Source organism: Rhinatrema bivittatum, chromosome 5 (assembly GCF_901001135.1).
Source record: "Rhinatrema bivittatum chromosome 5, aRhiBiv1.1, whole genome shotgun sequence".
NCBI lineage: Eukaryota > Metazoa > Chordata > Amphibia > Gymnophiona > Rhinatrematidae > Rhinatrema > Rhinatrema bivittatum.
The window spans coordinates 243722606-243740766 of record NC_042619.1 but is presented as its reverse complement, the minus strand read 5'-3'; the positions used below and the strand labels follow the sequence as shown (position 1 = coordinate 243740766).

Genomic DNA, 18161 nt, shown 5'->3' with positions numbered 1-18161 from the left:
CAATGAATGAAAACCACTGATAAGCAGATTCATGACAAGAGATTTAATAAACAAGCCAGTGCATAAGGCCATAAAAAAGGTGTGCACCATTTATTTCAAAGAATTGAAAATTATAACAGAAACTTAGGACAAAAAGACAAACAACTCAGGAATAACATACAAAAAAAGCAACATAGCCAAGAAAACAAAGAATTTAGCTACAACTGCCATTTAACTGTACATAAATATATCCATAAGAAGATTCTCTATATCAGATTTTGTGAACGAACAGAGTCAGGCAGCATTTAACTACTTGTAAAGGAAAATATTCCATTATTTTTCATTGACTGGCTATCCTTTCTCTCATTATACAAAATTCAGGCTGTCCAAAAATGAAAAAAAAAAAATAAAAATTTCAACATTAACTTCTGCCACACAGTTGTATATATTCTCATTTTTCTGCTGGCAAACAAGCAATAAGCTTTCACTAAATCTAGAGGCCTTCTCTGGAAATAAATGGGCCAGTCCTATTCAAAGTGGTTCTTTTCAGACCATGCTGAGTGAGTTAAGTTTTGATTTGTGCACAACTAAACCACTCTACACTTAATGCTATTTTAATAAACATCACAAAAAATGCAGAAGATATATAAAATGTTACTGTGATCCTAACAAACTTTTTTGTTTTTTTAATTTGCTAACCAAGACTGCCCCCTCCTCCTATTTTTAAATGTGTCTCAGTTATCTATGTGTAGCAAAACTGCTCCTGCATATACAAAAGATGTTCAATGGGGAGCTCATATGCTTCAAATTACATACCACGGTCACATACTCCCTCAACTTTTTTGAGCAACCTTGTTTGACAAGCTCAATGTTCTTCTAAGCTAAGTAATTGTGCCAATAACTTTAGAATTAAGAAAAACATGTTTTACAATAAGATAAACCTTAAACATGGCAGCTGGTGACATTCCCATTTTCTCTCCCCTAGCCATATCCTCCTCTGTAGCTATATTCTGTCAGTTTCCACTCATTAATCCAGTGGTTTTTAATCTTTTTTTGGTCAAGGAACCATTGGGAGAAGCCCCCATTGGAAGTGAACCCCAACTCTAGTGGAGCTCTTCCTTGGAGCTTTTAGCACACAGAGAGAAAGGCAGACAAGCTGCCAGCACCAACCCAACAATAGCCTTTTCCATTTAAGATAGGTTCTTTCTTTCTCGGCGAGTTCGAGTTACCCTGTGCCCAAACTCCTGCGAGACTGTGAGAACAGGGCAGGAGTTCCGGTATCACAAAGCACAAACCACCAAGAGCTGAGTGATGCCAGAAGGAAACAGTTGCTCTAGGGCAGTGCCAGCAGAACTCTTTCAAAATGCTCCCTGAACTCTGGCTGTAAAAAAACAAAACAAAACAAAAAAACCTGGGCTTAAGAATGCTACAAATACACAGAGTAGAAAGAGAGAAAGAAGCATGACAGCTCTAACCCTACCATGCCCGATAAAAAGAGCTGTATTAATTTTTTTAAATGTTTGACTATGTCCTTATGATATACCGTTCATTTAAGATTTGGGGGGGGGGGGGGGGGGGGGGGGGGTGGAGGGGATGAGGGTGGTGGTTGAATTTGCATTTCTCAACTAAAATTAATGAATCTGTGGGTTTCTGAAAATATACTCAGAGTTCACTCCCCATTTGGATCATTTCCAAGGGTTATTCCAATGGGGACTTCCAAGGGCTATTCAATGCTGTGATTTTCCATAGGAAAGCCAAAACAGTAATCCAAAACTGCAAGCTAGAGATTTGAAAAGCTATTCAATATTGAAACCAACTCTGCAGCAACCTAGCTCAATCCTTTAAATGTGCATTATTCTGACAGCACAGAAAGGTAAGAGGAAACAGCAAATAGATTAAAGAATTCACATTATCTGCATCAAGTTAACAATAAGTAGATTCCTAGCTAACAATGAATTCTCTGACAAGTCTTTATATGAATAGAATTCCTCTAAAATTTCACATCCATAGTCCTTCATTACCTGCTCCAGGAACTTCTTTCCTTACTTAAAGATCTCCTCCGGCGACTCCTTTTCTTGGATGTGTGACTTTTTTCCTTTTTCTTTTTTTTACTCTCATTGCTGGGGGTCCTCTTATGTTGGTGCTGATCGGGACTCGTGCTCTTTCGGTTGAGAACTGTGACCCTTGCTGGAATGTTTTTTATGGCGTCTTTTTGCCTTTCCTTGAGTATCAGCCTCACTGCTCAGCTCTCTCTTGTGTTTCCTTTTCTGTTCAGCAGCATCAGCACTACAATCTTTCCATGCCTGGCTTTCTTTCTTATTAGCTGCTTTATCACACTTAACCAGCTCAGAGCAGATTTCTTTTCCACATACACTCTGGTCACTGTTAGAAGTACTTCCTTGGTGTAGGCTTTTAGCAGGAATAGAGGTAAGCGCTGCTGGCTGTCTTTCTCCAGGACAGCTGTTACTGTAACTAAGTTTCTTCACTTCTTTGACACAAGCTTCCTGTTCAAGGATTCCATTTAAATCTCTGGAATCAGACTTCGTGTCCTGATTAGATATACCATTTATCTCGCAGACCTGAGCTGCATGACCCATAAAGGCCTGCACGGATGTAGATGAGACACAGCTGGATGAGAGAGTCTGTGGTACATTCACATCCGATTTCAAAAGACCACAATCAGACTGTTTGGTTGCATCTTTGATCTGGGGAAGGATACCAGAGTTCTTATTCAACAGGTTGTTTAACAGTTTTTCCCTTAGCTCCCTCTCTTTCCTCTGAAGCTCTAAAGCCCGTTGCTTCTCTTCCTCCACACGTCGGAGGTTCAGCTTCTTGCTGTTTTCTCCTTGCCTCCAGCTGCTGAAGGCGAAGCCTTTCAGCAGCCTTCTGTTCTAACTCCAAGAGTTTTGCTGCCTGAAACAGATGCAAAGGAGAAGAGTGAGTGAGAGGAACTTACCTGTAAAGTACATTTGTATCTCTGAGATATTTCTCTATTGGCATTAACCACCACTAAAACAGGGTCAGTGCATGCTCTTTAATAGAAATATTATTTAAAAAGGTGCTGATCCATAAGGTTTTTACCAATTACTTTCCTGGATTCAGCAAGAATTGCTCTTTAGTTTAGACCAGTGGTTCTCAACCCTGTCCTGGGGACCCCCCCAGCCAGTCGGGTTTTCAGGATATCCACAATGAATATGCATGAGAGAAAATTTGCATGTAGCAAATTTTCTCTCATGCATATTCATTGTGGATATCCTGAAAACCCGACTGGCTGGGGGGGTCCCCAGGACAGGGTTGAGAACCACTGGTTTAGACCATTGGCTGAGTTTTCAGGGACTTTCTTTGATCATCACAACACCACTACTACTACCTAACAAGTGCTAAACTTCATGAGTACATACCTATCAACCAAACTATGTAACTTACTGTAAGAAGTCTTTCCCGGTTCTCTTATACAAAGTAAAGCAGAGTTGCTTACCTGTAACAGGTGTTTCTCTGAGGACAGCAGGATGGTAGTCCTCACACATGAGTGACATCAGATAAAGCCCGATGCAGAAAAAACATGTCAAAGTTTCTAGAAATTTTGACTAGGCACACTGAGCATGCCCTATTACTACACATCCACACAGGGTTCCTCTCCAGTCTTGTAACATATAATTAGGATAAAATAAAAAAAATAGGAGAAACCCAACTCTGCAGACTGGCGGGCAGGTTTTGTGAGGACTAACATCTGCTATCCTCGGAGAACACCTGTTACAGATAAACAACTCTGCTTTCTCCAAGGACAAGCAGGATGGTAGTCCTCACATGGGTGAATCCCTAGCTACAGGCTGATCCCCAACACAAAAGGGGACCAAAAATAAGGGAGAGCCTGAACCCAAACAATGGGCCCTAGGTTGCGAGAGTTGGGTTCTACACCTCAAACAGGTTCCAGAGGACAGACTGGCCATACCTGCTGTTGCGTCGGCCATCCCTATCCAGACAGTAATGTGATGTGAATGTGTTGAGAGAACTCCATGTCTCAGCCTTGTGGATCTCTTCCACGGGAACTGCTCGCAAGTTGGCCACTAATGCTGCCATGGCTCTGACAGAATGAGCCTTGACATGACCCCCAAGATACAGTTCCACCTGGGCATAACAGAAGGAGATGCAATCTGCTCGCCAACTGGATAGTATCTGTATGGCAATGGCAATGCCGAACCTATCCATATCAAAATAAACAAAAAGTTGGGTGAACTGTCTATGGGCTTCTGTGTGCTCCAGATACAAGGCTAAGGCTTGCTTGGAGTCCAAACTGTGCAGTGTTTGTTCACCTTGGTGCAAATGGGGCCTGGGAAAGAAAATTGGCAGGACGACTGACTGGTTAAGATGAAAATCCGTCACCACCTTAGGCAGGAACTTAGGGTGCGTACACAAGACTACTCTGTCTTGTGTCATGATTAAATGGTGTAAGGTGGACAAGTCATTAAAGCCTGGAGCTCGCTGACCCTGCATACTAAAGTGATTGCCACCAAAAATGGAAGGCTTTCTAGAAGCCACCAGGACCCGAGACACATCCTCAGAAAGATCAACGACTGCAGGATTAACCTCTTAACATCCAGCCTGCAAATGACAGGGCCTGGAAGTTGGGATGCCATAGGCCTGCCTTGATCTTGCGTGATGAGATCTGGGGATGTCCCTAGACTGATCAGATTTATTTAGAATTGTAGGTAGAAAGTTGAAATCCAGAACCTTCAGGCTAGTATTCTCAGAAGTGCTCCTTGTTACACAAGCAGGCCCCAGAGGCAGGCAGAGCTCCAGAGTCTCAATGCATGGATGAGACTATAGTGCAGGGAAGAGGGTTTAGATTGGTTAGGAACTGGGCATCATTTTGGGGAAGAGGGCCTTTTCCAAAAGGATGGGCTCCACCTTAACCAGAGTGGAACAAGGCTTCTGTCACTAACCTTTAAAAAGGAGACAGCGCAGCTTTTATACTAGATGATGGGGGAAAGCAGACAGTCGTTCAGAAGTGCATGGTTTGGAATAATGTACCTTTGAAGGAAACTAAGAGAACAGGGAAATTAGGGCATCCCCAGTAGAGAAGCTGCAATAAATGCCAAAGTGGACCATGTGGACTAAGTAAAGAGCACAAAGATTCCAAATACCCGTCAACTGATGAGCAGATTGTTAATTCAAACAAAAACATACTTTGAAATGTGTGAATACAAATGTTGGAAGTCTAAAAAAATAAGATGGGACAGCTAGAGTGAAGAGCACTGGATGAAGAGGTAGATATAATTGACATCTCAGAGATCTGGTGGAAGGAGGATAACCAATGGACACTGATACTAGGGTATAAACTATATTGAAATGATAGGAGGATTATATTGGTGGGGTGGTGGCACTATATGTGAAAGAGGGCACCAAGTTAAACAGGATATAAATTCTGAGGAAACAAAATGCAATGTTGAATCTTCATTGATAAAAATTAACATGAGAAGGGGAATAAAATAGTGTCCACCTAGCCAGAATGAACAGACAATGAAATGCAAAAAAAAAATAAAAAAAAATTTGGGAAGCTAACAAAAATCAGCAGCACAATAATAATGAGTGATTTCGATTATCCCAATATTGACTGAGTGAATGTCACATCAGGACATTCTAGAGAGAGAAAGTTCTTAGACAAAACAAATGACTGTTTCATGGAGCAACTGGTACAAGAACCAAGAAGAGGGGAAACTATTTTAGACCTCGTCCTTACTGGACACAGGATTTGGTGCAAGAGGTAAGAGTGCTGGAGCCACTTGACAATATTGATCACAATATGATCAAATTTGACTTAATAACCAGAGGGAGGGCACTAATGAAATCTACAACAGCATTAAACTTTCAAAAAAGTGACTGATAAAATGAGGGAAAATGGTTAGGAAAAATTGAAACATGCAAAGGTTAGCTCAGGCATGGATGTGTTTAAAAATACCATCTTGGAACCCCAGATCAGATGTATTCCACACATTAGAAAAGGTGGAAGGAAGGCTAAACAACTACTGGCATGGTTAAAAGAAGAGGTGAGAGAGGCTATAATATCTAAATGAACATCTTTCAAGAAATGGAAAAGAGATCTGAATGAAGAAAACACAACCGGCATAAGCACTGGCATGTAGATGCAAAGCATTGATAAGGAAGGCAAAGAGAATTTGAAAAGAAGCTTACTGTGGAAACAAACTAATAAAAGCTTCTTCAGGCATATTTGAGGTAAAAAGCCTGTGATGGAATCAGTTGGACCATTAGATGATCAAGGGGTACTTAGAGATGACAAAGCCATAGCAGAGAGACTAAATGAATTCTTTGCACCGGCATTCACCGAGAAATATATGAGAGATAAAAATGCCAAAAAATTATATTCAAAGGTGACGATTCAGAGGAAATGAAACAAATCTCAGTGAACCTCAAAGTTGTATTAGGGCAAATTGAAAACTAAAGAGTAGCTAATCACCTGGATCAGATGGTATACATCCCAGAGAGCTGAAAGAAATGAGAAATAAAATTGCAGACCTACTACTGGAAAATTGTAACTATCATTAACATAATCTATGGCACCTGAAGATTGCAGGGTTGCCAATGTAACAGCAATTTTTAAAAGAGATCAAGGAGTGATCCAGGAACTACAGACTGCGAGCCTGATATCTGTGCCAGACTAAATGGTAGAAACTATCAAAGAAAAAAAATTGCTGAACCTATAGATAGGCATAATTTAATGGGACAAAGCCAACATGGATTTAGCCAAGGGAAGTCTTGCCTCAGAAATTTGCTATATTATTTTTCAGGGCATAAATAAACATGTGGATAAGGTGAACCAGTTGATATAGTGTATCTGGATTTCCAGAAAGCATTTGACAAAGTCTCTCATGAGAGACCTCTTAGGAATGAAAATGTCATGGGATAGGGGGCAGTGTCCTATGGTGGACTGCAAACTGGGTAAGAGACAGAAAACAGAGTAGGCTAAATGGCAAATTTTCCCACTGGAGCAAGGTGAATAGTGGAGTGCCCCAGGGATCTGTTCTGAGATCACTGCTTTTTAATATATTTATAAATGACCTGGAAATGGGAACAAGTGAGGTGATAAAATTTGCCGATGACACAAAATTATTCAAAATTGTTAAATCCCAAGAGAATTGTGAGAAATTGCAATAGACCTTGAAAAACTGGGAGACTGGGCATGCAAATGGCAAATGAAATAGAATGTGAACAAGTACAAAATGATGTACTTAGGGAAGAATAATAGAGAAATTACTTACCTGATAATTTCGTTTTCCTTAGTGTAGACAGATGGCTTCAGGACCAATGGATTATATGCTCCCATGCTAGCAGTTGGAGGCGGAGTCAGGTTTCAAAGTTGACGCTACCCTAGATACACCCCTGCAGTATTCTCTTCAAAAGCCATTGTTGACATACTGTTGAAAAAAACTTGATTAAAACTTGATTAAAACCAACTCGACTGAAAAAACGGATAATTGTAACTGTACTCAACCAAACAAATGCTGAATCCCAGCAAGATTATAGATGCCCTGATCTAGGGATTAGGTAATGGCTTATCCGTAAATCTCTTGGCATTGATATTCATTTCACGAGCGATTCCTCTGCACCATTCTTGGGCAGCCATGGGCAGAATGCTGAGTCCATCTGTCTCCACTAAGGAAAACGAAATTATCAGGTAAGTAATTTTTCCATTTCCTAGAGTGTAGTCAGATGGACTCAGGACTAATAGGATGTACAAAAGCTACTCCCGATCGGGGTGGAAGGCTGCCTGCAGTCCAGTTAACACAGTGCTTGCAAAGGCTATGTCCTCTTGGGCCTGAACATCAGGTGATGGAGAGAAGGTATGTAAAGAGGACCACGTCGCCTCTCTGTAGATGTCGACGGGAGACGCAGTCTAGCTTCCGCCCAGAAGACTTGCCCGAGCCCTAATGGAATGCGCTTTCACCTGAAAGGGTAATGGCTTTCCTGCCTCCACATAGGCTCCTGTGACCACCTCCTTGATCCAGCAAGCTACGGTAGCCTGCGAAACTGGTTTGCCCTACTTTCTTCCACCGTGAAGAACAAACAAGCGTTCTGTCTTGCGAGCCGGTTCTGAACTTCCAGAGTACTGCACCAAAAGCCTACAGACATTTAAATGGCAGTATTCTTCCGCGTCCTTGTGCCTTTCTAGGGATGGCGATGAATGGACTGATTCAAATGAAATTCCAAAACTACCTTGGCAAGAAGGATGAAACAGTACAAAGGTGTAACGCTCCTGGAGTCATCCAGAGGAAAGGGTCCCAGACTCAACATGCCTGCAGTTCAGAGATGCGACATGTCAAGCATATAGCCAACAGGAACACTGTTTTCAGGGTTAATAAGCACAAGGAAAGACTGTGCAGTGGCCGAAAGGAGGGCCCGGACCAAAACCCCAATACTAGATTAAGATTCCACAAAGGAACTGGCGACCGTAGGGTCATGTCTGGATGAGCTGACAAGCGGGTTCCATTCACCTCATCCCTGAAATAGGAGTGTGCCACTACTTGGACCTTCAAGGAGTTAAGGGTCAAACCTTTATTCAAGCCATCCTGTAAAAAAAATTCCATAATTAGTGGTATTTTGACCATCCGAGGACAAAACACCAGTCTTCCTTGCACCAGGCCTTAAATATTCTCCAGACCCCGCACATATGCTAAGGACATAGAGAACTTCCACACGCGGAGTAACGTGGCAATTACTGCCGCCGAATATCCACGCTTCATCAGGCGAGCCCTCTCAAGGGCCAAATCATAAGACGGAATCGAGACGGATCCTCGTGAAGGACCCAGTCCTGCCTGAAAGTGGTCACTGTGCGGTGGGAGGCTCGGGGGGGGGGGGGGGGGGGGGTTGTCTCCACTGGAAGTCTCTCCATGTCTGCATACCACGGACACCTGGGCCAATCTGGAGCTACTAGTAAGATTAATTCCCTGTGGAGCTCGATTCTGCAAAGACCCTGCCCAGCAGAGGCCACAGACAGAAGGCGTATAGCAAGTCCGCTTCCAGCCAGGTCTGAACGAGAGAGTCCATCCCCAGGGATCACTGATCTCTTCTGCGACTGAAGAATCAGAGAACCTTCGTATTGTGAGATGTGGCCAGCAAGTCGATGGACAGGAGGTCCCAGTGATCTACCACCAGCTGAAAAGCTTTGGTTGACAACGCCCATTCTCCTGGATCCAGACTCTCCCTGCTTAGAAAGTCTGCTCTGTTGCTGTCTTTTCCTGTGATGTGAGGGGCCAAGATCATATATAGATGTGTTTTTGCCCATTCCATAAGGAGATCTATCTCCATTGACACTTGTAGGCTCTAGGTTCCCCCCTGGCTGTTGATGTAGGCTATCGTTGTTGTGACGTCCGACATTACATGGACCGCTTGCCCCTGGAGTATGTGGCTGAATTGTAGATGCGCCAATCTGACTGCCCGGGCTTCCAGGCAGTTTATGTTTCAGAGTGCCTCTTCCTCAGCCCAACATCCCTGGGCCATCCATTCCCGACAGCGAGCTCCCCAGCCCTGGAGGCTCGCGTCTGTAATGAGGACCAGCCAGTTTGCCTTGGGACAGCGGTTTACAACATGACAGCAAGGAACATTGAAGTGGTCGCATGTGTACTCTTGCCCACAGTACTACCTCCAGGGTTGATGCCATCAAACAGAGGTTCTGAAGATAGTTCCACACCATCAGGCATATTGTGTTCGTCAACAGACGCACTTGGGACATCAACTTCCTTATCTGTGTGGACAGGAGAAAGACCTTGCCCTGCTTGGTGTCAAACCGGACTGCCAGATATTCCAAGGACAGGGAGGGTTTGAGACTGCTTTTGTCCATGTTTATGACCCAACTGAGTTTCTGAAGCAGGGAGGTCACCCTGCTGGTCACCCAGAGATTTTTTTCCACTGACTTTGCCTGGATCATCCAGTCGTCCAAGAACGGGTGCACCAGGATTCCCTCTTTTCTCAGTGCAGCCATTACAAACACCATAATCTTGGAAAATGTTCTGGGGGCAGTGGCCAGGCCAAAGGGCAGTGCCCTGAACTGATAATGAAGGCCCAATACCACAAAGCATAGGAAATATTGATGTTCTTGCCAGATTGGAATATGAAGGTAGGCCTCAGAAAGGTCCAGGGAGGTTAAGAACTCCCCCCAGTTGTACGGCCATTATCACAGAGTGCAGACTTTCCTTGTGGAAATTAATTACTCGTAGATGTCTGTTGACATTCTTGAGGTCCAGAATGGGACGAAAGGAACCCTTCTTCTTGGGTACAATAAAATAGATGGAATAACACCCCATATTTTCCTGGTGCACAGGTACTGGAATTATAGCCCTCAATCTGAGGAGCCTTACCAAGGTAGACTCCACTGCCTGCTTCTTGTGCTGGGAGAGGCAAGGAGACATTTTGAACATGTCCCAAGGAGTGCTATGAAATTCCAGCATATATCCCTTCTCGTATGACATCCCATACCCACCGCTGGTAGAAGAGGGGACAGTCGTTCCGAGGGTGGGTCGGCAAAACCTCATTGGGGGGTTCAGGACAAACCTGAGCCTGAACCTGTCCCTCTCTTGGGCTGACGACTCCGAAAGGACTGAGACCGCCCTAAAAGGACAGAGACTTCTGAAATGTTGAGTTACTCTAGGGCCAAAAGCATTGGGAGCCCCTGGATTGACCCCTCATGGGCAAGGGCACTGTAATTGCCTTCTCTATCTTCTGGTAGCCTGGACACTGGAGATTCACCCCATTTACTGGCCAGCTTTTTCCAATTCACTCCAAAGAGGAGTAATCCCTTACAGGGCATCTTTGTAAAGTTGCCTTAGAGGTTGCGTCTGCTGACCAATTTTGCAGTCACTACCCACTGAGGTCACTCCTCTGGCTGAGGTACAGACTAGGTTTTGAGCCCATGTCAGCTAAAAAGGCAGTGACGGGTTCCATACTTCTCTGGAATTCGCCCCCGAGTCATCCATCTCCCGAGAGTGGAGAAGGCACGACGAGCTGCTAGTACACAACAAGAAGCAATCTGTAAGGTCATTGTTACTGCGTCAAAGGCTTAAGGATGGACTCCATCCACCTATCGCGCGCATCCATCAAGGCCACTCCTCCCTCCACTGGGATAGTTGGTCGCTTCAAAACAGTGCAGACCAGCGCATCCACTTTAGGGAAATGTAGATGTTCTCTTGTCGCTGGATCCAGTGGGTATAGAGTGTCTAGTGCTCATCCACCTTTAAAACTCATTTCAGGAGTGTCCCATTCCAGGTCAATCAACTCCTGGATGGCTTCCAGCACTGGAAAATAGCAAGAGGCTTTCCATAGAGAAACCAGATAGGGATTCTTCTTTGGTGCAGTCATAGAGTCTGCCCCAGGAACTCCCAGCATCTGAGAAACCGAGGCCGGCAATTCTCCTCTATGGAAAAAACACAACAGTCCGATATGGTTCTAAATCTAGTGGGATTTCCCCATCTTCCAAGGAATCTGGATCCCTTCCATGGGGTCTGGGTCCCTGCCAGGGATACCCTTGGTGAGGCCAGGCATGTCTCGAGGCCTGCTGATAGGGCTGGGAGAGGGAGGCCTTACCGGCTGGGGCTCTATCCGGACAGGGGCAAGTGAAGCAGACTGCACCTGCACAAAGGCTTGAAGGCCTTGAAAAATTCCACCCAAGAAAAGGCAGCTGGGTCCATGCCTAGCCCAGGAAGTACTGAGGTAGGTGCCGTTGGATTTCCCTCTCCTATGGAAGACAGAGCCCTGGGATTACTCAGATCCGGGGTACTTCCGGTTAAGGTTGTGGCCGATCCATCCTCTAATTGGGAGGAGCCAGGCTTAGTAAAGTCTGGGGAGGCCAATTCTCCCTGGGCCTCCTCACAGTGCTGACATAAGTAAGAATCCAGGTCAGACTACGTAGCCCTAATATGACAAGCAGTGCAGAGAGAATAGCGCTTATGCTTCTTAGCTGCCAGAGCTATTAGGGACGGTAGCTGCGTGTTCAGCCGGCCCGCGCTTAAAAAATTTGTGCACACATACAGCCCGTGCGCCCAGCTTTACCTAAACTTTGCGTTGTGCGCGACGTTATGCGCACAGCTCGTGCACAGAGCCGGCACACACCACGCGTACCGATGCTCTATGGTGGGCAATGGAAGACGCATAAAAAACATGCAAGATGGCACCGCCATGGCCTACCACGTGGTATGCCTAAAGCGGAGCCTAGCCCACCGGTGGCCACTCCACCCGCTCGGAAGCCCGCTTCCCTTTACCCCAATGGGATCAGGAACAACATCAGTACGACACTTTGAGCAGGGAGACCGGAGGAAATCTTACCGAAACCCCTCCAACATCTCTGAATTGGGAGAAATCCTCTCTATTTTTTTTTTTTTTAAACTTACCTGGGCTCAGTGCTTATTGGCTGAGTACAGAGACGGTCTCAGCTGTGGGGGAAGTGGGATTTGGCCATCACCACCATGCTCTGCTTCCTGTACCCGCTGCCTTTCAGCTGCTTCAGTAACAAAGTCCATGCCGGGAACGGGTTACCAGTCCAAGGCATACCTCTGTGGGATCTCAAAAATCACCTCAGGAATTCTCAGCTGGGGGAGGGACCTTTAGGTATCACTGTAGGGGAGCAGGACTCAAATCTTTCTCCAATTTAAAAGTAGAATTTCTTCTTCTAAAGGGTACAGTGATCCCAGTAGGGAAAGCATGTCCACATCTGCTAGGAGACAGAGATACTGAAGGGCTGAGGTCTCTGCAGGGGTGTATTTAGGGTGATGTCAGCTTTGAAACCTGACTGTCTCCATCCGGTAGCAGGAGAGCATATAACCCATTGGTCCTGAGTCGATCTGGCTACACGCTAGGAAACCCAAATTATAGGTACACCATGCAAGGATCCACATTAGGAGTTACCATTCAGGAAAAGGATCTACTTTAAAAACTTCTGCTCAATGTGCTGCAGCAGCCAAAAAAAATATAAAGGTCTAAGGATTAGTAAGAAAGAAATGAGAGAATAAAACAGAAAATATCATAATGCCTCTGTATCGCTCCATAGTGTGACTTCATCTTGAGTATTGTTTGCAGTTCTGACCACCACATCTCAAAAAAAAAAATCACAGAATTAGAAAAGGTACAGAGAAGGGTGACCAAAATGATAAAGGGGATGGAATGATTTCCCTATGAGAAAAGGCTAGAAGTTAGGACTCTTCAGCTTAGAGAAGAGACAGCTGAGGGGAAATATGATAGAGGTTTATAAAATAATGAGTGGAATGAGACAAGTAAACATTAATCAGTTGTTTACTCTTTCAAAAATACAAAGACTAGGCGACACACAATGAAGTTACTAAGTAATACATTTAAAACTAATAAGAGAAAATATTTTTTTTACTCAATACATAATTAAGCTCTGGAATTCATTGCCAGGGGATGTGGTAAAAGCTACTAGTGTAGATTCATTTAAAAATGTTTTGGATAAATTCCTGGAGAAGTCCATAAACCATTAAGGTAGAGTTGCAGATATCCACTGCTTATTCATGGGAGAAGCAGCTTGGAATCTGTCTGCCCCTTGGGATCCTGCCAGGTACTTATGATCTGGATTGGCCACTGTTAGAAATAGGATACTGGGTTTGATGGACCCGATCCAGTATGGCAAGTCTTACATTCTTATAACTCCTTGTTTAGCTTTATAAAGTAATTTATTTTTCTAAAAAATAAAGTACTATGCTGTGCAGATGACAGTTCCCCTCACCCCTTTTTTTTTCTGAATAAAAAAAGTCACTTTTTCCAAGGCACATTACAAAGGACTGAACCATATGGTTTTAATGGCTCATGAAAGCCAAGTTTCAATTGTTCCTGCTTTGGAATTAGTAAAGACAGAAGAGGAAAAAGCAAGTTGGCTTACCATAAAAGTATTTGCTATACATAGCAGGATGAACGTATTCTGGCAGCACTGATTAGGCTCATCTCTAGTAAAGCTTTTGGCTCTGCTAAACATGTGTAGGAATTCCTGCATAGGCTTGCCTCATGAGCCTCCTCAGTTAAAATCAGACCTAATCCTAGCTAGGTAGTTGACTCTACAGGGAGGTAGATGGGTATTTAGCATGGCTAATTCATCTTGTTATCTACAGAAAACACTATTTATGATAAGGAAACTTGCTTTTTCTGTCAATAAGCAGGCATAATCAGTCATGACAGAGTCCCAAGCTAAGGGTTGCAGCAGATCGATTACTGAGTAAACAATCTGGTCTCCACCATGGCCAGTAGACTACTGTGAGAAAAGGTTACACAAAATTGCCCATCTGTGAAGGACATCGCCTTACCACAAAAGCAGCTCTTAAAGCTGTCCACTTTTTCTTCTGGCAAAATTTTATGCAAATAAATATATATATTTATTTATTTATACTAGCACTGAAAAGTACTATTTATTTATTTATTTAGAAACTTTTATATACCGGTATTAGTGGGGACATCATACCGGTTCACATAATAACTGAAAGCTTGGAAAATACATTTCAACAAGGAGAATGTAACTGGGCGGGGGGTAAACCAATAGGCAGTAGGAAGCACTATTGTGAGTGCTGCAGGGGCAGCGAGGCAACTGAAAAAATAAATTAAAGAGAAATAAGAAAAAAGTTGAAGAATTTTGAGAAAAATGACATGTACATGTCCATGATGTGTTCAGATAAAAAGTGACTTGATGAGGCTCAAGGCAATGCCTACATGGGAATTCCCACACATGCTCAGTAGAGCTAAAAGCCCTACTAGCTAGGAGAGACATTCATTCGGTACCACCAGATGATGTCATCCACATGTTATGGCTAATTCAGCCTGCTTATTGATGGAAAATCCCTGGACAAGGTCTTCAAGCATTACTATCACAGGCAGAGGAGATATCAGTTCTTATTCCATGCCTTTAAGGGGGTCCCTGGACAAGCTACTGATGGAGCTCAAAATGTGGAAAATGCAAGAAAGAAAAAACTACCACAAATACTACATTCTCTCCATCAAACAAATCTTAAAATCTAGTATGAAAATCTTTCATCAGAATTAACTCTTTCTGATTTAGACCAACATGTGTACATTCAGATTCTTAACAGATTAAAAGCAAATTGCAATTACCTTAGCCCTGCTTAGCAGTTCTGCAATTAATTTAATGGACTCCAGGTTCCTCTGAGCCAATAAAAGCTTTCTCTCTTCAAATTTAATCTTTTCTTCCAACCTTTTCTGTTCTTCTGCTTGTAATTTTTCAAGTCTCCTCTGGTTTCGCCGAGCTTCACGTTCCTTCTGCTTCTGCTCTTTCCTGCGTAATTTCTGTTCTCTTTTCCTTTGTTTTTCCAGTTCTGCTAACTCTTTTTGTTTCCTAGCACACAAATTTAGATTTTGTGCATGGTTAACAAAAAAACTAACAAAATCTAAGATCAAGATATCTGAATACAAAATAATGGGAATTTTCTGATCAAAATCAGCAATTACATTACACAAAGAAACTGAACATGAGGTTTACAATAGAAAATTATTTACTAAGGGTGAAACATGACCAATTGACATTGTTAACACTGGAAAATATGTTTTTATGTAATTTGACATCTTGTTTGACATACTAAATCTTAAATGCACTCAAGAAAAATTGTTAAAATAAAACATGAGAAATGAATACTTACCTGATAATTTCCTTTTCTTTAGGATAGACGGATTAATCCAGAACCAGAGGGTTATGCACCTCTACAAGGAGATGGAGACGGAGCAAAGCTGAAATCACAGCATATATACACCCCGGAGAAAGTTCTTTTTCACTCAATGCACAATTAAACTCTGGAATTTGTTGCCAGGGGATGTGGTTAGTGCAGCTGGGTTTAAAAAAAGGTTTGGATAAGTTCTTGGAGGAGAAGTCCATTAACTGCTATTAATCAAGTTGACTTAGGGAATAGCCTCTGCTATTACTGGCATCAGTAGCATGGTATCTGCTTAGTGTTTGGGTAATTGCCAGGTTCTTGTGGCCTGGTTTGGCCTCTGTTGGAAACCGGATGCTGGGCTTGATGGACCCTTGGTCTGACCCAGTATGGCATGTTCTTATGTTCTCCAAATAAGCAAGCTGAACCTCAATTTTCTCTTCAATCAGTTGCACAAGATTCTCCACCAGATACGCCACCTTCCAGTTCAACAGGCATTTGTTCTGACCCATTGGAGGAACCCCCTAATCATTCCTCGCCTCCAGAAGATCTCACCTATTCCAGGTTCGTTGAAAAACTAGGATCAGGTGCTGGGGGTGGACATCCAAAAGCTGCCGGACACTCGAGAGGAGGAATTTGGGATCCTCAAGATCTTGGAAGTGCCAGCTGAACCTTCGGCTCTACTTTCTCACAAGGTTCGACAAAATGCTGTTGAAAATGTGGGAATCACTGCATTCCAATCTTCCTGTTTCCAGGAAATTAGACCTAATATTCAGATTACAGAAGTCTGCAACCTATGGGATTGTCCCACATGCTTCTGAGGTTGTAGAATCTGCAATAACGTGTGCTAAAAAATCCAATTTATACAGGTAGACTCTTCCATTAAGGGAGCATAAACTTCTGGATGATGTGGTGAAAAAGATCTTTCAGAGTGAAACATTGACATCCAGAATACAACAGCATCAATTTTATATGGTTCAATATTTATATGAATGCCTTCAATCTCTAAAAAACCATTCCTGTATTCCGAGACTGGTCAGCCAATAACCCCTCAACCTTTTTTCGACATGGAAGAGGGACTGAGACACCTGCTGAGAACGATTTATGAATCTTTCGAGACCTCCTCCCGGACTTCTGTTATGACAATTGCAGCCAGGCGGTTAGTATGGCTCCATTCTAGCTCTATTTGAGAAGACGTCCATGATAAGCTAGCAAACTTATCCCACTTGGAAGAAAACCTCTTTGGCGACCGGCTGAACATAAGAAAATGCCATACTGTGTCAGACCAAGGGTCCATCAAGCCCAGCATCCTGTTTCCAACAGTGGCCAATCCAGGCCATAAGAACCTGGCAAGTACCCAAAAACTAAGTCTATTCCATGTTACCATTGCTAATGGCAGTGGCTATTCTCTAAGTGAACTTAATAGCAGGTAATGGACTTCTCCTCCAAGAACTTCTCCAATCCTTTTTTAAACACCGCTATACTAACTGCACTAACCACATCCTCTGGCAACAAATTCCAGAGTTTAATTGTGCGTTGAGTAAAAAAGAGCTTTCTCCGATTAGTTTTAAATGTGCCCCCTGCTAACTCCATGGAGTGCCCCCTAGTCTTTCTACTATCCGAAAGAGTAAATAACCGATCCACATCTACCCATTCTAGACCTCTCATAATTTTAAACATCTCTATCATATCCACCCCTCAGCCGTCTCTTCTCCAAGCTGAAAAGTCCTAACCTCTTTAGTCTTTCCTCATAGGGGAGCTGTTCCATTCCCCTTATCATTTTGGTAGCCCTTCTCTGTACCTTCTCCATCGCAATTATATCTTTTTTGAGATGTGGCGACCAGAATTGTACACAGTATTCAAGGTGCGGTCTTCACCATGGAGCGATACAGAGGCATTATGACATCTTCCGTTTTATTCACCATTCCTTTTCTAATAATTCCCAACATTCTGTTTGCTTTTTTGACTGCCGCAGAACACTGAACCGACAATTTCAATGTGTTATCCACTATGACGCTTAGATCTCTTTCTTGGGTTGTAGCACCTAATATGGAACCCAAAATTGTGCAATTATAGCATGGGTTATTTTTCCCTATATGCATCACCTTGCACTTATCCACATTAAATTTCATCTGCCATTTGGATGCCCAATTTTCCAGTCTCACAAGGTCTTCCTGCAATTTATCACAATCTGCTTGTGATTTAACTACTCTGAACAATTTTGTATCATCTGCAAATTTGATTACCTCACTCGTATTTCTTTCCAGATCATTTATAAATATATTGAAAAGTAAGGGACCCAATACAGATCCCTGAGGCACTCCACTGTCCACTCTCTTCCACTGAGAAAATTGTCCATTTAATCATACCGCCTGTTTCCTGTCTTTTAGCCAGTTTGCAATCCACGAAAGGACATCGCCGCCTATCCAATGACGTTTTACTTTTCCTAGAAGCCTCTCATGAGGAGCTTTGTCAAATGCCTTCTGAAAATCCAAGTATACTACATCTACCGGT

At 43.1% G+C, this 18161-nt stretch overlaps 1 protein-coding gene across 1 annotated transcript in view; it reads right to left on the bottom strand.

Moving 5' to 3' along the window:
• AKAP17A (A-kinase anchoring protein 17A) overlaps positions 1–18161 on the bottom strand; it is a 125765-nt gene that overhangs the window by 74264 nt on the left and 33340 nt on the right. The window contains 3 exon segments of the mRNA XM_029603253.1: positions 2124–2801; positions 2803–2892; positions 15097–15337. Of these exon segments, the coding sequence (XP_029459113.1) occupies positions 2124–2801; positions 2803–2892; positions 15097–15337 (1009 nt within the window).